Source organism: Typopeltis vanoorti, chromosome 15 (assembly GCF_054136105.1).
Source record: "Typopeltis vanoorti isolate ZY-2024b chromosome 15, IOZ_Tvanoo_1.0, whole genome shotgun sequence".
Taxonomy (NCBI): domain Eukaryota; kingdom Metazoa; phylum Arthropoda; class Arachnida; order Uropygi; family Thelyphonidae; genus Typopeltis; species Typopeltis vanoorti.
This window is the reverse complement of record NC_143563.1, coordinates 42,938,491-42,963,388: the sequence shown is the minus strand read 5'-3', so window position 1 is coordinate 42,963,388 and position 24,898 is coordinate 42,938,491. Positions and strand designations below refer to the sequence as shown.

The following is a 24,898-nucleotide window of genomic DNA, read 5'->3' as shown; positions in this document are numbered from 1 at the left end:
TGTTGGTGAAATGGTACTGTGGTCGCCTCGGTGAATGGAATAGTGGCGTGTGGTGGGGATGTTGTCAGACCTTGTACTGACTCTGAGTAGCATGGTAATAGCGGATAGACAGGCCACAGTGCCCCAGATCACTCGCCAATTCAATGCTGGACAACAACTACGTGTGAGGAACCACACCATCCAGAACCATCTCCTTGCTATGGGGTACAGAAGCCACCGCCCGACTAGGGTACCTCTGTTCACCACACGCCACAAGGCACAACGATCAGCATGGGGGCAGGAACACCGCCATTGGATCCTCGACGCATGAAAAAAGGTCGCCTGGATTGATGAGTCGAGGTACACGTTGGTACATACTGATGGCAGGGTACCAGTGCATCGCCAAGCACATGAAGCGATGGATCCCTTGTGCCAGCAGGGTACAGTTCAGGCCAGTGGTGGCGGTATCCTCATATGGAGACTGTTTACGTGGGATGAAATGGGTCCCCTGGTACATCTACCATCATCCCTCACCGGCGAACGATACAGGGACCTGCTTCAGATCATGTGCACCCATTTCTGCACCTACAGCGCCCTGCAGGAGACCTGTACCTACAGTAAGACAATGCACCGGCCCACCACTCCCGAATTGTGGCCGAGTGGATGGATGAACACTTCACGGACATAATGATGCTTGGCTGGCCCCGAGGTCCCCTGACCTCAATCCTATTGAACACATCTGGGATGCTGTCTAAGGAGATATACGTGCCCTGGACCCTGCTCTGACCAATCTCCATGCATTGTGGGAGGCTGTACAGCGGTCATGGATCAGTTTGGCTCCCTAACGCTTCTGGTGGCTTGTGGAGTCCAGTGCACACCGCATCGCCGCCGGCATCAAGGCAAAATGGGGGTGTTACCTGCTACTAGGCAGATATATCTAATTCAACTGCTCATGAGTGTGTATATATATATATATATATATATATATTTTTTTTTTTTTTTTTATATATATAAAGGATATGGTATGACCAGTGAGTGGGATAAGAGATTTTGCTTGGTCTAGTGTTTTAATATTGATGATAATGGAAATTAATGTAATTATTTAAGAAATATCCAGCTCGTAGCATTTTTTATTTACTATTGCTCAGCATTTGTAGTGCTAAACTTCATTTAGCTTCATGAAATGTTGTCCAGAAAGACAACTATTGTGTGGAGATCTTCATTTTAATATTAATAATAACTATAATAAAGAGCCAAGAGGCTGAAGGATTTATTATCCCCTTATCTTAATTAATAATAACTACTATAAAACTTGTCTGAAAAAATCACACTCTTACTGGGATTAGTGCAACTCTTATTTAAGATTAAAATATCCCAATTCTTTCTCCAAAAGAAAGAATTGGGATCCCAAAATTTACATGTAAATGAATTATTTAGTAAACACAAGTTAAGGGTAATAATTTATTATAAGGCCATATAATGTGTGGGAAGGCTTATGTATTCATCATAGATGTTGATTATTTTTAATGGTATAGATGAGAACACAGACTGATAAGAAAACAATTTATTAACTTATTGCTGATATTCTATCTAGCATCTTCAGAGCACAAAAACAGTTTTTTACAGTATGCGAGACAACTGCAATCCAGTATAACCAGATTATGGTTGTCTCACAAAATATCAGCAATAAGTTAATAAATAGTATTTTCTTATCAGTCTGTGTTCTCATCTATACCATTAAAAATAATCAACATATAAGACCATATATTTCAGACTGAAAATTACAGACCATCTTCAGTGGCAAAATAACAGTTGTTTCAAGGTAGAATGCAAATAATGGATTTATTTGCATTCTGCCTTGTATCATGCTACATAATACCTTGCATGCTACATAATATCACGTGGCAGAATAAGCCATGTGATATTATATTTCCGGTAACATTATGTTCTAACTGAGGAAAAGGTTAATAACAGTATTAAAAAAAAAATTAATAATGTGTTATTCTAATCAGACTTTCCCTTTCTCATATTCCCAAACTCGAATCAGAATGACTGCCTATTGTTATCAAAAATATGGGGGAGTCGGATTAGAATAATGCATTGTTAATTTTTTTTTTTTTTAATACTGTTATGATTAACCTTTCCTCAGTTAGGACATTAGGACATAATGCTACCGGAAATATAACATTATGTGGCTCATTCTATTTCAAATAAATCCATTGTTTGCATTCTACCTTGGTATCAACTGTTTTTTTCCACTAAAGATGGTCTGTAATTTTCAGACTGAAATATATGGCCTTATAATAAATTATTGCCTTTTCCTTGTGTTTACATGTGAATAATTATGGGAGATTTTAACTACAGCAGCATAAATTGGGGAGAGGAAGATGCATGTAGCAATAAGGGAATGGAATTTCTAGAATTCTTGAGGGACAAATTTCTTAGGCAACATGTAATAGAGGGAACAAGAGGTTCAAGATTCATTTTTAAAAATTTTATGGAATTTACAACTGTGTTAAAAAAAACTTTTTTTATTATCTCGACGTTTCGATCTTCACATCAAGATCATCATCTGGAGCGTACATAAATATACAGGACAAGCTGAGTTACATCATTAATTGTAAGCTAGAGAAACAATGATTTGATCACATGTTATTCTACTGGTGTGACCTCTGCTGAAAAAAAAATAAAAAATAAATTATAAAAAAATTTTTAAAAAATGTTTTTAAATTAAAAAATAAAATAAAATAAAAAATAAATTTTTACATCAAGCTAAATTCTATTTTACAATGACAGGAATAAACATTCTTTTAGATGGTTTTCTTTCAGAAACAATTGGTGTCCTATTTTTAGTATTACAATTCTTATTTTTGATTTACAATACTGGATTTTCTACAGTCCTGTTTATAGTTGTTCTTGGTGAGGAAGGTCAAATATATATCTTCCATATGTTTGGGATTTTTAGACCATCATTGTTGTTCAGATTGGGGTGGTTGATAATAATCTCACAGGCTTCCTTGAATTTCCGTTCATACCATGTTCTAGTGTGATGTAGACAGCTGGTGGTTTTCCAGTCAATTCTGTGTAAGGTATTCAGGGCATGATCAGAAAGGCCAGCTTCACCATAATTATTATATTTAATGTGTCGTTTATGTTCTTTTTGTCTAATAGGAATAGTGCATCCTGTTTTTCCTATATATGGTATGTTGCAAGTACAATAAATCCGGTATACTCCAGGGTGAGCTAGTGGAGGGAGTGGGTCTTTGGATGAGTTGAGTAGGCTTTTTAATTTAGCAGGAGGTTTAAAGGTGGCTTTGAGGTTGTACTTTTGTAATGCTCTGTTTATTTTGTCTGATATTCCTTTAATGTAGGGAATGGTTATAGTTTTACTGTAGTCTGGTTTGTTTTTTATTGTGGTTTTGTAGAGAATTTTGTTAATAGTGTTTTGGCTGTATCCTTTTTTTTTGTAAGTTATTACTGATAATTTTAAATTCATCTTTCAGTGCCTGTTCACTGGAACAGATCGTCTGAACTCTGTTTTTTAGCGTGTTGATGACACCTAGTTTTTGTGTTTGGGTGGTGGTAGGAGTTTATGTATATATATTGTCCCGTATGTGTTGGTTTTCGGTAAACAGTGAAGGAAAGATTGCCCAAGGGAAGACATGTGACAAGTGTATCTAGAAACGGAATTGTGTTGCGTTTTTCAATTTCAATTGTGAACTGTATGCGTTTGTGTTGTTTGTTTAGGTGGCTAAGGAATGTGTCTAATGTCTGGCGGCCATGGGAGCAGATCACGAAAACATCGTCAACGTATCTAAGCCAGACTTTGGGTTTTAAAGGGGAAGAATCTAGGGCAAGTTGCTCAAAATGTTCCATGTAAAAGTTAGCAATGGAGGGGGGGAATAATGGCGAGCCCATGGCTGTGCCTTCTTTTTGTAAGTAGAAGGGCAAAATGCCTTCTACTTACAAAAAGAAGCCACAGCCATGGGCTCGCCATTAGAAGGTATTTTGCCCTTTTACTTACAAAAAAGAATTAAAGGAATATCAGACAAAATAAACAGAGTATTACAAAAGTACAACCTCAAAGCCACCTTTAAACTTCCTGCAAAATTAAAAAGCCTACTCAACTCATCCAAAGACCCACTCCCTCCACTAGCTCACCCTGGAGTATTCCGGATTTATCGTACTTGCAACATACCATATATAGGAGAAACAGGATGCACTATTCCTATTAGACAAAAAGAACATAAACGACACATTAAATATAATGATTATGGTGAAGCTGGCCTTTCTGATCATGCCCTGAATACCTTACACAGAATTGACTGGAAAACCACCAGCTGTCTACATCACACTAGAACATGGTATGAACGGAAATTCAAGGAAGCCTGTGAGATTATTATCAACCACCCCAATCTGAACAACAATGATGGTCTAAAAATCCCAAACATATGGAAGGTATATATTTGACCTTCCTCACCAAGAACAACTATAAACAGGACTGTAGAAAATCCAGTATTGTAAATCAAAAATAAGAATTGTAATACTAAAAATAGGACACCAATTGTTTCTGAAAGAAAACAATCTAAGAGAATGTTTATTCCTGTCATTGTAAAATAGAATTTAGCTTGATGTAAAAATTTATTTTTTATTTTATTTTATTTTTTAATTTTTAAAAATTTTTTTTAAATTTTTTTATTTATTTATTTTTTATTTTTTTTCACCAGAGGTCACGCCAGTAGAATAACATGTGATCAAATCTTGATGTGAAGATCGAAACGTCGGGATAATAAAAAAAGTTTTTTTAACACGGTTGCAAATTCCATAAAATTTTTAAAAATGAATGCTGATCACCATGTAACCCTAAAAGAAAGAGGTTCAAGAGTTTTGGATTTGGTCATAGCATCAGAAGAGCTAATAATAACTGAGATGGCATCTCTCCCACCAGTTGGAGAGAGTGACCATGTGGTTTTGACTTGGAAGATGAATAGACATGCAGGAGTATCAAAGATACAGGAACATATTATTAAAAACAACACGTAAGTCCACAGTAATAACTTTAATTAATAAATAAGGTAGATATTTCACACTAAAAATAATAGTACATCTTCAGTGTTACAAACAGATAGGAATAGAATACAAGTAACGAATAATGTTGTCGCAAGCTAGGAAATGAAAGAAATTAATAAATAATTAATATTTAAGATAATTAGTTTTTTAATGATTACATAAAATGAAAGTCTCCCAGATCTTCGAGAGAGAGAGGAAATCATTTCGATTTAAATTTGGTCGGTGTAAAAAAGCTTCACAACTTTCTTTAAAGAGGCGTTCATATTTGAACCTGCATCTATGAAGTAGAATAGCTTTATCCCACTGGATATTATGGGTAGTGGTAATACTGTGTTGTGCTAGACCAGATTTCTGAGGTGTGTTGTAATCAATATAATATTGATGTTCTTCAGTTCTTTTTTCCACAGAACGGCCAGTTTGTCCACAATAAGAAACATCGCATTCACAAGGAATTTTGTAAACGCCAGCCAAAGACAGAGATGACAGTTTATCTTTTGTAGAAGGCACTAAGGAAGAAATTTTGTTGATAGGAATATAAGTGGGAATCAATTGGTACTTTTTTAAAATTCTACCTATAGGTTCAGAGATTCCTGGAATTGGGGATTGGAACTCTGCGAACTGTTGAAGAAACCTTAGGTATTGGAACATAAGATTCAATTATCTGTTGGATTTGATTAGGGTGGTAATTATTAGATACCATTAACTTTTTAATGATGAAAAATTCTTGTTGTAAGATTTCTGGAGAAGAGCAAACTTTATGTGCCCTATTAATTAGAGATTTAAGAATGCCAAAATTAGTTATTTATTAATTAAAGTTATTACTGTGGACTTACGTGTTGTTTTTAATAATTATACTATGCCACAGGTCCCTCTAAAAACAGGAACATATGTGTAATTATAAGTTAGCAGGTTGTTTATTATTTTAACGGTATAATAGAACACAGAAACTAAGTAAATAATTAATTTATTAACTTGATGCTGATATTTCGCTGGTGTTATAACCAGCATCTTCAGAGCACAAAAACACTGTTTGTCACAATACGCGAGACTAAAACAACATGGTGTACTTAAACAAAATTGTAGCAGCAACACAAAGACTAGAGTTCTGATTTTGGCACCCTCTATCTGAAAAAAAAAAAAAAAAAAAAAAAAAAGCTATCATATATTACTAGAGTCCTAGAAAAGTGCTAGTTTTTTCTTAATATGACTGTCTCCCAGATCTTCGGCAAGTTAATACAGCCATATTTGTTGAGATTTGGAGTGTGTTTTAGGGCTTCTGTCACTCACCTCTAAGAACAATCTCTCTGATTTATACGGGTTTCTGTGTAGTACTTTTGTGTTTTTCCAGTTGATCCTGTGTGCAGGGGTATCCAGAGCATGGTCTGCTAGGCCCGACTTCCCATAATGATAATTCCGGACGTATCTTTTATGTTCGCTGATGCTGATGTTCACAGTTCTTCCAGTTTGACCATAGTAGGCTTGATTGCATGAGCAGGGTACTTGGTAGACTCCTGGATGTGATAAAGGAGGAATGCTGTCCTTGGGTGAGCGGATGAGGGTGGCTAATTTGCTACATGGTCTGAATGTAGTGCGTAGTTTATGTTTATTGAGAATTCTTGAGATCTTTTCGGATGTGCCTTTAATGTAAGGGATGGTGACTGTTTTGTTGTAGTTCTCTGTGGTGGATGGTGGGAGGGGTTTCTTAGGAGTGTTTAGTATTTTGTTTATTTTATGTGGATTGTAGCCGTTGGCCAAGAAGGTGTGGCGTAAGTGAGTCAGTTCAGCAGTAAGAGCCTTGTCATCGGAACAGATTGCTCTCGCTCTATGGGTTAGCGTTTTTAATATGCCATATTGTTGAGAAGTATGATGGTGTGATTGTTTGTGTAAGTATCTTTTTCAGATAGAGGGCGCCAAAATCAGGACTCTAGTCTTTGTGTTGCTGCTACAATTTTGTTTAAGTACACCATGTTGTTTTAGTCTCGCGTATTGTGACAAACAGTGTTTTTGTGCTCTGAAGATGCTGGTTATAACACCAGCGAAATATCAGCATCAAGTTAATAAATTAATTATTTACTTAGTTTCTGTGTTCTATTATACCGTTAAAATAATAAACAACATGTTCGACGAACACATAAGTCTGTCCACACGTTTAAGTTAGCAGGTGATTATAATAGTCTTAGACGTCAACTTGGGGAAGTTTCATGGAAGGAGGAATTGGAGGGACAGGATATCATTAGTGCTTGGGAAATTGTGAAGGAATATTTGTTAGCAGCAATTGTAAGCTGTATTCCACGAGTGAAGAAGAGGACATAATTTGGAGTAAAGTGAATGGCAAACAATATTAAACAGGAACTGCTTACAGGGATGTCTGGATATGAAAAAGAGGTTATGGAAGAGATATATGGAGACAGGTGAAGAGCAGATGCATGAAGAATATAAGACACATGCCAGGAAAGTGACTAGTATGGTAAGGAAGGTGAAACTGGAATATGAGAAGAGATTGGCCCATAGGAGGAGAAATGACTGTGGAATATTGACATTGTGGGATAAAAAAACGGGAGTAGAGTGACTGAGTAAACAATGAACACTTTATTGGAGTATTTCATCCTGGAGGAGTAAATTTTAATACTAGAGGGATAGGGCAGGTTCGAGGTTTAGAAGTGCAGGAGGAGAGTGTGTGTTCCAGATGCTGAGTACTCTGGATGTCAGTAAAGCTGTGGGACTGGATGGTATTTCACCATGAGTTTTGAGAGAATGTTCTAGAGAACTGACAGCTCCTTTGACTTGGCTTTTCATTGAAAGTCTGGCTACGGGAAAGGTGCCCAGGGAATGGAAGGAAGGTAAGATAGTGCCATTGCATAAGGGTGGTAGTAGACTGGAAGTGTCTAATTATAGGGAAGTTTGTGTGTCATGAGTAGTTAAGATCTTGGAGAAATTAATGAGGGACCGTATACAGCATTGGGCAGATGAGGGTAATGTTAGCTGTGAGAGTCAACATAGATTTGTGAAGGGGCACTCTTGTTTTAGTAATATGCTAGCCTTTTATACTAAAGTTACAAGAGCAGTAGATGAAGGAAAGGCATATACTACCATTTTCTTGGATTTATTGAAGGCATTTGACAGGGTGCCACATGATAAGCTGATATTTAAGTTGCAGCACATGGGTCTGGATGTCAGATTGGTCAACTGGATTCAGGATTGGCTGTCTGATAGGTATCAGAGAGTTGTGTATGGTGGAGCAATATCAAAGAGGCAGAAGGTTACAAGTGGAGTCCCACAGGGCTCAGTACTGGGACCTACACTGTTTAACCTTTATATCAATGACATTGTCAGTGGATTGCAAGGGGATAGTCAGTTGTTTGCAGATGATGTGAAGCTGGGAAGGGTTATTAGTAATAATGCAGATGTGGTAGCCTTGCGAGGATTTGAATAAGCTAGACAGATGGGCAAATGAATGGGGGGTGTCGATTTAATGCACCAAAATGCAAGGTCTTGAGGTTTGGGACACATCAATGGGATGCTGCATACTCTATTGGAGTATGCAGCATCCCATACTATTAACTGGAGGAAGTAGGGGAGACAAGAGATCTGGGGTTGATGATTGATAGAAACCTGAAATTTAGGGGACATATTGCAAAGGTGGTGAAGGTAACACAGAGGATTGCTGCAATAATGAGAAGGACACTGACCAGCAGAGATAAAAGAGTTATCATTCAGTTGTATAAGACTCTGATCAGACCACACTTAGACTATTTTTCACAGATTTGGTCCTCAGGATTTGAAGGGGATAAATTAACTGCGGAAAGTGTACAAAGGCAGATAACAAAGATGGTGTCAGGACTGTACAATGTTAGTTATGAGGATAGAAGAAGGAGAGGTGATATGATTGAGACATTTAAGCTGTTGAGAGGTGGTTACAGGTTTGACACTGGAGAGTTCTTTTGCTTGATTGAACAGTGTGAAGGAGTCATGACAAGGGGCCATCCCTGGAAGTCGCAAAAGGAAACTGTGAGCAAGTGGGTGAGGAGTGGTTTCTTTGCATGGAAGGTGGTTGAACCATGGAATGCATTGCCTGATAGAGTGGTAAGAGCAAGAACGGTCAATGAGTTTAAGGAGTGGTATGATTGACTTTGTGTTTACTAAGTGGGACCACCCACGATGAGTCTTGATAGACTTTGTGTTTCCTAGGATGGACCTCCCGCGATGAGTCTTTTGACTCCACGGAGACCTGAATAATAATAATAATAATAATAATAACAACAACAACAATAATTCATAAAATATCTTAAATTTCAGTATTTGTTGGTTGTTATTCTACCAGGAGTGGGATGGGTGAATTAGTCCTCAAGTTGTCATTCTAATTGTCTATTCACTTTCCATTCTCAAGTTCTGAATTACAGTCTCTAATCTAGGTTTCTGTGTGTTTTTTTTCTCCTAGATTAGATCAGGGAAAGAATTTCGATATTGTAGTACCTAATTCAGAATTCCTATTTCTTACTTGCACTCAAGCCACCTGTGGAGAGGCCTGTTATATGTCATGATGCCCTTGTCTGACTTAACTGTATGTTCTTAGGTCTCTTGCAAAATGAAACTATCATAATTATCCAGAAGAAAAGCCCTGCACCCAAAGAGTCATGTTGCAGCATCCATTCAACTGTGCTATACAGAGGTGCTAATATTTGTATTGACAAAAGCCTAATGCTGTTTGAAGTTGGCCATGATAAGACCAACCTCAAACAGATTGTTTCCCCCTCAATGAAGAGGGGGAACAATCTGTTCCCCTTCTTCATTGAGATGAAAATCCTTTTTCTTTGTGAAAACTATGCTAGCAAGTTTTGTGTTGGACAAGAAGAAATAAGAGAAACTGAGGAAACAACAAAAACATAACTTATAAGCTCTTCTTCTATTATAAACTACTATCCAACCTCATTATCTTCATTGTGGACAGTTGCTTTCCAGTCAGTACTGAAAGAAAGGATGTCGAAAGACCTAGTCAGTAACAAGTTAAAAGTGAGAGATGAGAGGAGGATTAATGCTTTAATGGCAAACAGTGTCTGTGCATTGAAATGGCATAACAAAAAAATTGTTCATAATTGGAGGGACTGCAGGCAGAATTGTAGATGTGATGAATGTAGATAAAAACTTGGAGTTCAGAGGACATATTGCAACGGTGTGAAGACATCTAAAAGAATTGCTGCAGTATGGAGGAGGACATTGACCATGAGGAGATAAAAAGGTGCTGGTCCCATATAAAGCTTTGATCAGACCACATCTGGATGTCTATACCCAGATCTGGTTAGTGGGATTTGAAGAGGAAAAGATATAAAGTCTGTACAGCGTTAGTTATGAGGATAAAAATGAGGACATGAAGACTGCAGAGTTTTGATGATAGAAGACAAAGAGGGAGATATAATTGAGACAATTAAGTTGTTGAAGGATTATTACAGGATTAGCACTGGGGAGATTTTTTATATGATAGAATGAGGAGAAGGAGCAAGGACAGGGGGCCATCCCTGCAAGTTGCAACAGGAAGCATTGAGGTCTCCCACAAGGTCTGGGAGACCTCAATAAAGGTCGAAACCGGTCTAGATAGTGACCTCTGCCTTTAATGCATAGCATCATACAACTCTGCAAGGGGATGTGCTTTGCATTAGGGGAAAAATACTAAGGAAAGTGATTGGAGCTTACTCCACTTTTACCATGAGTTGCCTCAGTCTTGTACTGCTTGCAAGAGTTGCTTCGGTCTTGTACTACGTATAGGCGCAAACTTGAATACTTGTCTGTTTGCTTACTTGGGAAAAAGGATTAAAACCTAGCTTATAAAATTGCTTGGTATCTTTAACATACTATATACCCAAGGTAAAAAACTTTCTACATATATATATATATATATATATTAAGGATACCAAGTAATTTTATAAACTTGTTTTTTTTTTTTTTTTTACTCCTTCTCCCAAGTAAGCAAAACAGTTAAGTTTGCGCCTGAACGTAGTTCAAGTGTAAAGGAAGCATTATATATATATATTATACATATCAGGGATGGCCAACCTTTTACGTTCCATGCGCCAATTTGTTCACTTGCGAATTCAGGTGTGTTGTACTACTCTTGTACCCTTAAAAACTTCCAGCAAAAATATGTTAGTATAGAGGTGATATATTGATTTAATATAAAAACGAGATTCTCTCTATCTGTAACTCAGACCCAAGCACTTCTGTTCCCCTAGTATTTCAATCTGACGTTGTTTGTCTATTAAGATCATGTCTTTTATTATGTGAAGTATTTTCACGAATAATGTACAACGGTTTTCCTGGCGGATTAGCTATAAACAAGAACTCATTTTTCCATCATTCACTGAATTCACACTTACTATCACCTTCTGTTTTTTTTTTTTTTTTTTTTTTTTTTCTTGCTTGTTTTCTTTTGCACTGTGACAGATAACTGAATGTAAAAACAAGGCTTAACAAAACTGCAAATGTTCACAAAGAACAAACAGAGCACAACTCCGTAGCCCACGAGTATCGCTTGCAAAACCTGCGACGCACCGATTTTGCTAACGTTTGGCACCTCAGGATCAAACCAATGAATGTTCGAAAGATGTGCACGAAACAATAAAATGGCTAAAATTATTACTAAGTTTTAACTTTTTTTCTATAAATCGGTTTTTGATTAATACTTTTTGCATAAATAGGCTTGCTTTTTTATTATTATCATTGGGATTAAATGCGCCACTTTTGGCGCATGCGCCATAGGTTGGACATCCCTGATATATATATATATATATATTTTTTTTTACTACAGAAGTTTATATTATGAATTTCTTTAGAATAGTGGTTTTGGTTTGGACTTCTCCTTGGTCTATTATAGCAATTGAATTCATTGCAATGTTGATAATACATACATACATACATCTTCAAGGCCCACTCTTCCTAATTGGGTTGTGGGGGCAACAGCTGCAAGAGGAACTTCCAATGATCACGATCCTCTGCCACCAAGCTCAGGTGTTCTGGTGGGATTCCCAAACGTGTCCACCCAAGGTTTTGGATATAATCTATCCAGCGAGTCCTTGGCCTTCCACGTGGCCTCCCACCCTCTGACTTGGCAAAGAGGGCCTGCTGAGGGAGCCTCTCTTGTGGCATTCTGACCAGGTGCCCGTACCAGCGTAACTGTGATCTCTCAACACGGAGAAGCAGCGGTTGAGTATTGAGGGTTTCCCGAATTGCAGAGCTTCTGACTCTGTCGAGTTTTGTCAGCCCGCAACCCCTCGAAGGAACCTCATTTCAGCCGCTTGGATTTGTGTCCGCATTCTTTCGGTCATTACCCAACTCTCATGACCATAGGTGAGGATGGGGACATAGACTGTATTGAAGACAGCCAACTTTGCCTTCTGGCTTAACTCCCGCTTCAATACTACCGAACGGCCAAGCTCCTGCAATATTGAGCTTGCTAAGCCAATTTGAGTATCTAGCTCTACGTCCCATTTTCCATCATCCCATTTTCCTTCTCCACCTGTCTCATTGGGACTCCACTTACATTTAGAGTGCACTGGGATGGTTGTCTTGAGACCACAAATGTTTCAGTTTTGGCCACACTGATCTTCATTCCGGCGTCTGCACAAACAGCTACAAACCTATCCAGGGTCCGCTGGAGGTCATCTGTGGAAGAGCTAAGCAGAACTAGGTCATCTGCAAAAAGCAGACGTCCAATGCTACATTTTCCAATTCTGACACACTCACTGCCTCGGCTGTGCCTATCGATCCAGTCCATAAATATTATGAAAAGGAGGGGTGACAGAACACACCCTTGGCGGAGGCCAACGGAAACTGTGAAAGGTTCAGACTTTGTGCTGTTTACCCTGACACAAAACTCTGGGCATTCATACAGGGACTTGATGGCAGCTAATAGTTGACCATCCACTCCATACTCCTGTACTACTTGCCAAAGCTTATCCCGAGGAACCCGGTCATATGCCTTCTCCAAGTCCACAAAACATGTGTAGACATTCTTGGCATATTCCCAAGATTTCTCAAAGACTTGCCTTAAAGTGAAGATTTGGTCAGTTGTGCTTCTACCAGGACGAAAGCCACATTGTTCTTCCTGGAACTTTGACTCAACTATGCTCCTGCACCGTCTTTCCAAGCACTTAGCATACACTTTCCCAGGCAGGCTGAGCAGAGAGAGATGCCACGATAGTTAATGTTGATTATAATTTCTTTTACTTAATTATATCAATTCATCTGTATTCATGGTCTTTCATGCCATTTTTACTTTAAACAACTTCTAATCTTTCATCTCCCACTCTGTTTTAAGTGACCATATTATATTAGATTAGTTCAGCTTACATTCCTGAATATTAGTAATGTTGAATTCTTGACTAATATCTTTATTTTTAATTTTTTTTTACCATTAATGTTACCTGTTAAGTCTCTGGATTTTCCTCACAAATCTCATATTTGTAATTCAAGTCCTTACTGGAAATTTTGGCTGATTTCTTCCTTATTCAATATATATTTATTTGACTCTCCACCATACTATCTTTACTTTTACTATTTATTTCCATATTTAATTTTCTATCTTCAGTATTCTTCTTCTTTCTCATCTGTCAGATTGAGTCCCCCATGAATAAGAAATCTTTGCCATGTAGCTCTATCTTTGGCCATTTCTGTCATCTCTCTGAAGCTTGATAATTGTGACCTTTCCTTCAATGACTGTAACCGAGTTCTTTTTGGACTGCCTGTTGATTGCCTTTCTCCAATTATTCCATTCAAGCTTATATTTGCTAATCTCTGAGAAGACATTCTCAGGAGGTGTCCAAACCATATTAATTGTTGTTTAAAAATTATATCTATGATATTCTCTTTATGTTTGACATGTTCATTTGATTTGTGTTCTGACTAGTGAGTCTTATTTATTTTTCATAAGCATTTCATTATGAATACTCTGATTTTCTGTATTTCTTTCTGATTGAGTTGCCATAGGTATAATAATAATGGTTTTATAGAATTATTTTTCCATATTTTTTTAATTTATTCATAATAGACCATCCTATGATAAGTTTGTATTTTACTGTTTCTGTATTGCTGAGGTTATGAACAATGAGACTGCCAAGGTACAGGTAAATAGACAAAAAAAAAAAAAAAAAAATGGAAACACTGAGCTATTGGGTTGCATTATCGGTAGTCACAATGCAACGTCTACAATGCACCAAACACAAATGCAGTTGATGCGTATGTGCTCCCAGCATTTCTAAGGATGTGTGTATAAAGGCAAACAGAAGCATGCTCCCATTTATTGCATATTAAAATGGAATCCAGAGAGAACCTCGTGACTTTGAAAGGGGGCGTGATTGTTGGAGCCAGGCTGGCAGGTGCATCTGTGACCAGAACAGCTGAAATTGCACATGTTAGTCAAGGAACTGTCTCTAAGGTTATGTCAGCATGGCAGTCGACAGGAGTAATGGATGATACTCCATCATCAGCGAAATGCAATAGTTAATGAAAGTGCTTACTGCAAGAGAGGGACATTTGAGCATTAATGTGCTGTACCATGAAAAATAGGTGGTCTGCTGCTGAGTAATTGTGTGAAAAATTCAACACTGGTTGTGAGAAACCTATTTCAACAAAAACTCTATGCTGGAAACTACAGAGCTGGATATCACGGTTGGGTTGCCTTGCCTTTGATCATGCACGTCATTACGTCCAATGGTACAAAGATCACAGGCAGTGGAGTATGCAACAGTAGAGGGATGTGATATGGTCTGATGAATCTATTCACACTTTTTGTTGCAAACAGATGAATACATGTGTGGTGTCAGCCGAAGGAAGTTTATGAGCCAGAGTGCTTGTTTCCAACTGTGAAAGGTTTTCTTGGTTCTGTAATAGTCTGGAGCACATTCTCATGGCATGGTTTGGGCCACTTGTTGTATTGGAAGGCAAAGTGGATGCTGCACGTTATCTTTCAATCATAAGTGATCATCTTCATCCCATGTTGACACACTTTTCTCCTATGCAGCCAGCCACATTTCAACAGGATAATGCTCCCATTCATCGAGCAAATCTGGTCATCCAGTGGTTTGCAGAACATGATGGTGAGGTGTCCTGTCTGCCATGGCCATCCCAGTTGCCAGACTTAAATCCTGTATTGGATTTAATGGTGGCAGTTCTTTTGGGTCAATCTGATATGAGATTGAGGCCAGTAGGACAAAATATAAAATTGGTTTGCTGCCATAGGTCAGGGGTTCTAAGGATGATGTGGAAGACATGCATCAGCAGATTAGTAATGAGTTCAAGTCTAGTAATTATTATGGGGCTTAACTTTGGGGACATACATTGGAAGGAGAAAAGATCACACGGCAGGAAATAGAATTTATACACTTATTGAGAGATAATTGAGAGAAATATTGCACTCAAACTCTGATCACTTCCCAGAAGAAATCAAGAATTTCATCTGCAAGAAGAACAGAGCCAGGCACCAGTATCACACGATGCTGGCCTCTGAGGTCTGACATGCACTGGGGGGACCATCGGAGCCAACAGTGGGAAAAGAAACTCCTGTCCCTAAACACCGAGGCTCATTCACTGTGGAAGATGACAAAGGCTCTCAGAATGGACTGCAAACCCATCCCACCAATCCATGGTGAAACAAGTTTGGTACTATCATGACACCAAGAAAGCAGAAGCTTTCCCTGACAGTTTAAAAAACAGTGCAGTCCAATTTCTACACATGCAAACATAGATTTCATCAGGAAAGTTTATGTCAGCATACATCACATGCTTGAATGCACAAGTATCCCAAATAACATTCAACCAATGTCTCCTACTGAAATATGAGAAATAATCAAGAAACTAAAGAACAGGAAAGTTCTGTGCCCAGACAGGATTTCCAACAAGAATTTCAAACAACTATCCCACAAGGCCATTATGCACCTTGTAGCTATTGTTAATGTAATGATAAAGTTTCACTACCACCATGCTGGAAAGAAACTGACATAATCTTGAAACTGTGGAAAGCAAAGCATTTCCCTCAGAACTACTGCCCAGTCAGTTAGTAGTTCTGAGGAGTTCTCTCCTGCCTAATAAAGATTGCTAAACAAGTGATACCGACAAAATTACAAAAAGTCACATAGGAAAAAAAAAACTTCATACCTGAAGAACAGTTTGACTTCCATGAGAATTGCTCCACTGTACAGCAAATTGTGAGAGCTGTGGAATGTATTTGTGTGGAATACAATTAGAAACAGCGTGCTGGTGCCATCTTTCTTGGTATTTCAAAGGTTTTCAGCAAGGTCTGGCATAGAGGGTTATTCTATAAACTAATCAGTGTCAAACTTTGCTAGAGATATCATGGATTCGCCAAGCTGTCTGATCACCGAAGTTAAGCAGTGCTGAGCTTGGTTAGTACTTGGTAAGGTGACCACCTGGGAATACCGAGTACTGCTGGCGCTCATTTTTTTGGCCATGGTTGGCACTTCCAGACCACAGGTTATAGGTATTAGTGAAACATGGCTGACTGTAGATGATATAACTAGTGGGATTGAATGTGATGGGTATAGTGTGTTCAGGAATGACAGAGAGAATAAAATGGGGGGAGGAGTATTGTTGATGATAGCTGATGAGCTACAGCTAAGGAGAATAGAAGTTGAATTGCAGGATAGAGAAAAGAGCACATTTGAGGCCATTTGGTGTGAGATTGTGGCTAGCAGAACTAAATATACAATTGGGTGCTGCTATAGACCAGGTGATGGAAAAGATGGTGGTGACAGATGCACAAGCAAATAGAAGAAATGGGTGGAAGGAGGGTGATTATTATGGGAGATTTCAACTATGGTCGCATTGATTGGAGTGAGGAGAGGACACATGGGAGGAAGGAACTGGATTTTATGCGGTTATTAAGGGATAACTATCTGCGACACCATGTAATGGAAAATACTAGGGGTCAGAGAGTGCTTGACCTAGTAATTACATCTGAGGATTTGGCTGTAACAAATATGACCACATTGCCACCAATTGGTGAGAGTGATCATAGGGTCTTAACTTGGGAGGTGGCTAAAGGTGTAGAATTTTCAATTAAGACAGGGTACATGTGGAATTATCGGGCTGGAAAGTATGACAAGCTTAGGAGTTTGATTGGTTCAGTGCCATGGCATGTACAACTGCAAGGACTAGAAGTTGATAGTGCATGGGAGGTAGTTAAGAAGTGCTTGCATGAAGCAATGGCTGACTGTATACCTAGAGTCCGAATAATAAATCAAGTAGGGGTTAAATGGATGAATAACACCATTAAGCTTGAGCTGCAAAAAAAGAAACAACTATGGAGGGAATTTAAGGAGAAGGGTGACCGGCAGGCACATGAACGGTATAAAGCGCAGGCCAGAAGGGTAAGAAAAGCAAAAGAGGATTACGAAAGAACATTGGCCATGCAGGCTAAAGAGAATCCTAAACAGTTTTTTAGATATGTAGTAAGTAAAAGGAAAAATGTACATGGCAGATTGATTTTAAAGAATGCCGATGGTAGGGAGGTAACTGAATCAGTTGAGATAGTTGAGTTACTAAGTGAGCACTTTGCAAAAGTATATCATCCAGGTGGTGACATTGCAGAAACGAATAAACCAGTAGATTATACGGGAATTGTGGTTAATGAAGTGGAGGTGAGTAGTCTATTGCATAACCTCAATGTCAATACATCTGTGGGATTGGATGGTATACCAGCTCGTGTTGTACGAGAAGCAGCTAAAGAATTGTCAGTACCCTTGACCATTTTGTTTAATTTGAGTCTCGGGTCTGGGTTAGTCCCGAGCGGGTGGAAAGAGGGGAAAATAGTTCCACTGCATAAAGGTGGTTCCAAGACTGCTGTTGTAAATTACCGACCGATTAGCATATCAGGAATCATTGTCAAGGTCTTAGAGAAATTAGTCAAGAAAAAAATACAGGATTGGATATATGAAAATGGGATATTGTATGAGGGACAACATGGTTTTGTGAAGGGTAGATCATGCCTCAGTAACTTGCTCACATTTTATAACACAGTGACGGCTGAACTGGATACGGGTAATGGGTTTACAGTGATACTACTGGACCTTGCCAAGGCCTTTGATAGGATACCACATGGAACCCTAATCAGTAAACTGGAGCAGATGGGTATAGATATAGGGTTGGTGAGATGGATAGGAGGGTGGTTGAAGGAGAGATATCAAAGAGTGGAGTCTAAAAGACGTCTTGTGACTAGTGGAGTGCCACAGGGCTCTGTTCTTGGACCACTGCTTTTCAATTTCTTCATCAATGATATTGGAAAGGATCTGAGAGGAAGTGTTCACTTGTTTGCTGATGATGCAAAGTTGGGTAGAGCAATTGTGAGTGCACAGGATGTCAAAATTTTACAGGATGATTTGGATAGTTTGGAGGACTGGGCTAGGAAAAATGGATGTCAATTTAATGTGGCAAAGTGTAAGGTTATGCACTTTGGGGTGAAAAGAATAGCAGCAGTATATCGCATTGCTGGAACCATACTCCAGGAGATTGATGAGGCCAGGGATTTGGGAGTGTTGGTGGATAGGGAGTTGAAGTTTAGGGGGCACATTGCAAAAATAACTAAAACAGCTCACCAAATCACTTGGCTTCTGAAAAATACTTTAACATGCAGAGACGAACAAGTTGTTGTTCCTCTGTATCGAGCCTTGATAAGACCCCATCTGGACTTCTGTGCCCAGCTATGGGCACCAGGGTTTCTTCGTGATGGGGAGGAAGTGGAGAGGGTCCAGAGACGAGTGACCAAGATGATAGCAGGTCTGTGGAATGAACCTTATGAGAATAGGTTGAAGATTTGTGGGTTGCAGAAATTGGACGATAGGCGAAGGAGGGGTGATATGATTGAGACATTCAAATTACTGAAGGGTTTTTATAAGATTGATCCAGAAGATATTTTTGAAAATATGACTGGTGGTGGGAGGACTAGGGGCAATGCATGGAAGCTGGGCAAGAGCGTGGTTGACAAGGGTGTTAGAGCTAGTTTCTTTACTTGGAGAGTGGTAAATGAGTGGAATAAGCTTCCAGATTCTGTTGTGGGTGCTACGACCGTGAATGAGTTCAAGGCAAGGTATGATAGATACTGTGTGAATGTTGAATAGTTGTTCTTGACATGATGTTAGGGCCTCCCTCGATGAGTCTGTCGACTCCTTGGAGTTTCCCGGAACAATAATAATAATAATAAAAAACTCCCATTAAGCCAGTCTTATCAGTTCTTATCTTGAAGATTAGAAGTTTCATGTGAAACTACAGGGAATCAGATCATCCAAACATAGGGTTACAAGAGGAGTTCCTTAGGGCTCCGTACTCTCACATTTACTGTTTGCCATCTATATGGTTGACATCCCTTACACAGCCACGACAACAGTGGCTCTATACATGGACACAATATTGGCCTGATCCCTAAGCCCAAGATTGGTAACCAAAATGCTGCAAACTGCTATCTAAGAATTAGAGCAGTGGTTTCAGGAGATGGTGCATCAATGTCAATGCAAACAAAACTATCGCTGTCCTCTTCACAAGGAAATGGGCACATCCTAAAAGCAAGGTAATCGTATTTGACACTCCCATCTCCTGTCAGCCAGACACAAAATACTTAGGGATACAACTAAACAAAGGACTTTGCTTTGCATCCCATGTAGATTATGCTTGCTGAAAAGCAAACAAAGCAATAGGATAACTTAGCCGTTACTGAACCAACACAGTCAGCTAGGCATGGAAATCAAGCTGCTCCTATAGAAAACAATAATCAGACCTATACTGATGTATGGAATACCAAGTTAGGGACACATAGCAGACTCTATCATAAAAAAAAAATAAAATAAATTAAAAAAATACAAATTGTAGAAAACAAGTACATCTGCATTGCATTCAATGGTTCATGAGGAATGCACAGCTTCACCGAGAAGCCAGTATTCCAGATATCACAACCTTCTGTGAAACAGCTACAAACTTTTTTGTGAATGCAGTGGATGGCTGCATTAACCTATTCTATTCTTGAGAGATACTTGTGACATTAAATTAAGAAATACAAACACTTTAGTACAAGAATATTTTAATATTTGCCAAATATTTCAGCCTGAAATAACAGACTATCCACAGTGGCTTGATAGGAACAGCTTTTACAAGGTGGAAGACAAACAATTAATCATTCAAAAGTAGAACGAGCTGCGTAATGTTACATTGCTAAGCACTAAAGAGATGCAAATTTCATCAGAGTGATGAATAAATTATAGGTATTAATTCATAATTTCATATAATAATCTTAATTTATAAATTCAATTAAAGATAACATTAGCCTAATGTCGGAATTAGAAGGTCTAAATTAAAAAAAAAAAAAATCTAGTGTGTTATCTGGATTAAACTTTCCCATATTTTGGCAAGGATAGGCAATCATTTCGATTCAAGTTAGGACATTGAAGTAAGGCCTCAGCACTCTCTTTGAATAGGCATTCGAATTTATAGCGACATCTGTGTAGAAGGCGAAACCTGGACCAGAGAATGTTCTGGCTTGTCTCTATCCCGTACTGAGCAAATCCAGACTTATCAGATTTGTTTTGAAGAATGTAACGATTGATGATGGATAGGATTGTAGGAAACGAACAGATGTTGTGTAGTCTTTTTGGAGAAGCCATTTAATTTCACGTGATGTTTGATAGTTGAAAGGTCTGATTATTGAAGGATCCAGAACAACAAAGAATCAATATGTTGAGTTCCAATTCCATATATTTCTGGAATCTCAGAACCAATTTCAAGAATTCTGAAGAAATATGATTTAACAGCCACTTATATCCCTATTAATAAAATATCCACATATTTCCCATCTTCTAAAGATAAACGCTCAACTCTGTCGCTGCCTGGTGTGTATCAAGTTCCTTGTAACTACAATCTGTCGTACTTTGGACAAACTGGACGCGCTATAGAAAAAAGAATACAAGAACATCAGTCATGCATTCTTCACAACAAATCCGATAAGTCTGGATTGGCTCAGCATGGGATAGAGACAAGCCACAAAATTCTCTGGTCCAGGAATCGCCTTCTACACAGATGTCATTATAAATTTAAATGCCTATTCAAAGAGAGTGCTGAGGCCTTACTTCAATGCCCTAACTTGAATCGAAATGATTGCTTATCCTTCAGAAATATGGGAAAGTTTAATCTGGATAACACACTGAGTTTTTTTTTTTTTTAATTGAGACCTTATAATGCCTACATTAGTCTAATGTTATCTTTAATTGCATTTATAAATTAAGATTATTATATGAAATTATGAATTAATACCTATAATTTATTCATCACTCTGATGAAATTTACCTCTCTTTAGTGCTTAGCAATGTAACACCACGCAGCTCGTTCTACTTTTGAATGATCAGTTGTTTGTATTCTACCTTGTAAAAACTGTTCTCTTCTTGTAAAAACTGAGAGCAGAGAGATCCTTGTAAAAAGGATCTCTCTGCTCTCTTTATATAACATTCCATAAAGATCCACTCTTGTGTAAAAGCATGGTTTTCTTTCAAAGAACTACACTTACTAGAAATTGCATATTCAACTTGCAACTTCCTTAAACAGAAGTTCTATTTACTCAACTGATCTAGGATTATATTATAACATTATGAAGATGCCTCTAATATTAAGGTGAAAATTATACATCACTAAAATAGTTATTCTGTAAAATTTTTTCCATCTTAAATTTGTTACATTTATGCAACTTACTTGTTTATTCTTAGGCAAATAGTCCCTTACCAACTTATATCTTGATTATCTCCTCCTCTTCTAAATGACCTGAAATGGGAGCAACCACACATTTGCCAATCCTTTTCAAGAATGATAATGAATAGGAAATCTGTTGTGGAATGAGAGCAATTGAATCCATGTTACATCATTAAATAATTAGTGGGCCTCCAGGTGGTGAGGACCTTCTCCATTATCTTTGAGAATACTGAAGCAAGGGCAATGGGATAATAGTTTAACTGACTTATCTTCCTTCTTTGCAGTTAGCTGATAGGTTGCTCGTGCTGTAGATGTTAATGCTGGATAAGTCTGAAAGATTATAAAGACGATATAGGATGGGTATTAATTTTGGAACACAAATGTTGAGCACAACTGTTGTGCTCAGCATTTGTACTCAACATTTGTTGAGCACAACTCTTGGGAGAGTATTCTGACTAGAAGACAGTAGTTTCCAAACCATTTGAATGCCTTCCAATTTCTTTCTTTTGAAAGAACAGAAGATGCCTGAAGTGAACTTAGTCTTCCTCTAATATTCTGGGAGATAATTGCTATAATATTGTACAGAAGTTGAAAGAGAAAAATGATGCCTGCTACTCTGCTTTCTGTGATGTTATAATGCTATCATCTGGATGTGAAATGGAATGAAAAGGAAGAGAAATGGAAACATGGAAGTTCAGAAGTTGCTCCAGAGCAAGAGTCAAGTTTCTGTAAGTTCAGGTTTCTAAGTCAGATTTGCATTTGTTGATGGCCACAGAGTAAGCAAGTGTGCAGTTGGTCAATTTTTCCTGAGTCACTCTTGTGATATGTCATTTTTCTTTGACTGTCTTGATACACTTCCTGGAGAACTGTGGCTCTGATAGCAGTCATGGATTTTGAGTGAAATATGGGATGAAAGCCTTCATTCTGACTAGAATTATTTTGGTTATTTGAATCTGAATTAAAAATAATTCAGATTTAATGCCATCACTTTTTGTGATGGACTTGGGTGTCTCAGTGGAAGACAGAAATAACAATAATTATTTATTTATTTTCTGTTGTTGTATTGTCTTTCTGTAATCTTTATTTTTTATTTTTTAGGAACCAAACTTCGTGAACCTCAAGAAGAAGATTTCAAAAACGTTTTCACTGAATTAAGTTCTGATATTCCTCTAGTGTGTGTTTGTGGCAATCATGATATTGGCGATACTCCCACACCTCATTCAGTTGCAGAATACCGTAAAAAGTTTGGAGATGACTATTTTGTTTTTTGGTGTGGTGGTGTTATGTGTATAGTTATAAATTCACAGTACTATCAGGATCCTAGCTTGGTATATTCTTATTGTAATCACACATCGATATTTTTTTAATAGCTAATGAATTATCAGTATTGCAATATTTCCTCAGTTATATCATTGTGTTGTTTTATGTATAACATCACACGACTCTTACTTTTTCAAATCAATCCATTGTTCACTTTCTAGTTTGTAATTAACTATTGTTGCCACTGATGATGGCCTGTAATATTCAGGCTGAAATATGTGGCTTTAAATAAATAGCATTATGTATCCCTTGTGTTTTTTCTGTTAATATGAAGAAATAGTTTGGTGTGCATGTGTGTTCACACACACATTTTTTGTACATTCAGTTTTAAAGTTTGCAAGCCATGTTTAGCCAGCTGTCACTATAAGGTGATAATGTCTCAAAAGGTTCATCATAATCATCACGAACCATGGGTACACACTTTCCGTTGGTGTCCAATGCCTCCTTCATTGTCTTCCATCTTTCTTTGTCCAGTGCACAGTGTCTCAGTTTCTGTAAACCCATTCTACACCAGTCCTTTATGTTGTCTATCCTTTCTCTGTATGGTCTACCTCTTCTGTTTACACCATCCATAATACCAAACATGAATGTCTTTATCATCCAGTCCTCACTCATTTTGCAGATGTGTCCAAATAATTGCAGCTTCCATTATATAATCTTCTGCATTAAATTCTCCTTTTGTATCTTCTTTTCTAAATTCTTCTTTTGTATCCTTTTGTATGATGGGTACAGAAAATCACAAATGTGATTTTCTGTACCCATCCTATTAGAATTTTCCTGTAACAAGTTCTTTCAAATGCCAAAGTTCTTTTCTTTATTCCTTATTTATTACCCACATTTCAGATCCATACAATACACCACTAAAGATGCATGTTTCTAGTAATCTTAATTTCGTTTGCAGATCACTTTACTTTTCCAGATGTTATCCATGGCCTTCAGATTTGTTCTTCCCTTTGTAATTTTCTATTTATTTCTTTTTTACAGTCCAAATCATATGTCATTTTACTTCCCAGATATGTGAATTGTTCTACATTTTCTATATCAATTCCATCCACTTGTACCTTTTATTTCATGTTCTTCTCACCAAATACCATTGTCTTTGTTTTTTCCAAAGTTATAACAAGTCAAATCCCTTTCCTCATTTAACAGTTTCAATGTTTTTTGTAGTTCTCTTTTGTCTTCTTCAATAATAACGTCATCTGCAAATCTCAGATTGTTAATTCTCATCCCATGTACTGATATTCCTTTTACGTCTTCCTTCATTTTGTCCATTGCTCTTTCTAAATGTGTGATGAAAATGCTTGGTGATATTCAGTCCCCCTATCTAGTACCTCTGCTTGTTCTAAACCATTTCTCCAAATCATCACCTATTCTAACTGCTGCCACTGCATTCTTATGAAACATCTTTTAATGTAGCTATTAGTTTTCTGTCAATCCTATATGATCCTAGCACTGCTTATGTCATTTTTTGGCTAATACTATCAAATGCTATAATAAATTTAGTTTAATCCTTTATCCAAGTGTAAGCAAACTGTTAGGTTGTTGTTTTTCTTATTTATATCTTCCCTTTCTATCTTTCAATCACTATTTTACTTCTTCAGATATCAGGCCTAATATACTTACATCTCGGATTGCTTCCTCTTCGGATGGCAAATTTATATTATGTTGCACCAGTCAGTATCCTATAGCAGAAAAGATCCTTACTCAGGGAGACAATACTAGATTCTGAGGCGCTCTTACACAATGTTTTACTTTAATACGGCTGTATAGATTCAGACTGCAGTCGTGACCTAAATCTATG

At 37.8% G+C, this 24,898-nt stretch overlaps 1 protein-coding gene across 1 annotated transcript in view; it reads left to right on the top strand.

Annotated features, from left to right (window-relative positions):
• Window positions 1–24,898, top strand: part of LOC150098706 (serine/threonine-protein phosphatase CPPED1-like) — a 135,494-nt gene that overhangs the window by 65,739 nt on the left and 44,857 nt on the right. The window contains exon 4 of the mRNA XM_090405909.1: window positions 22,876–23,105. Coding sequence (XP_090262035.1) covers window positions 22,876–23,105 — 230 coding nt within the window. The remainder of the gene's footprint in view (window positions 1–22,875; window positions 23,106–24,898) is intronic.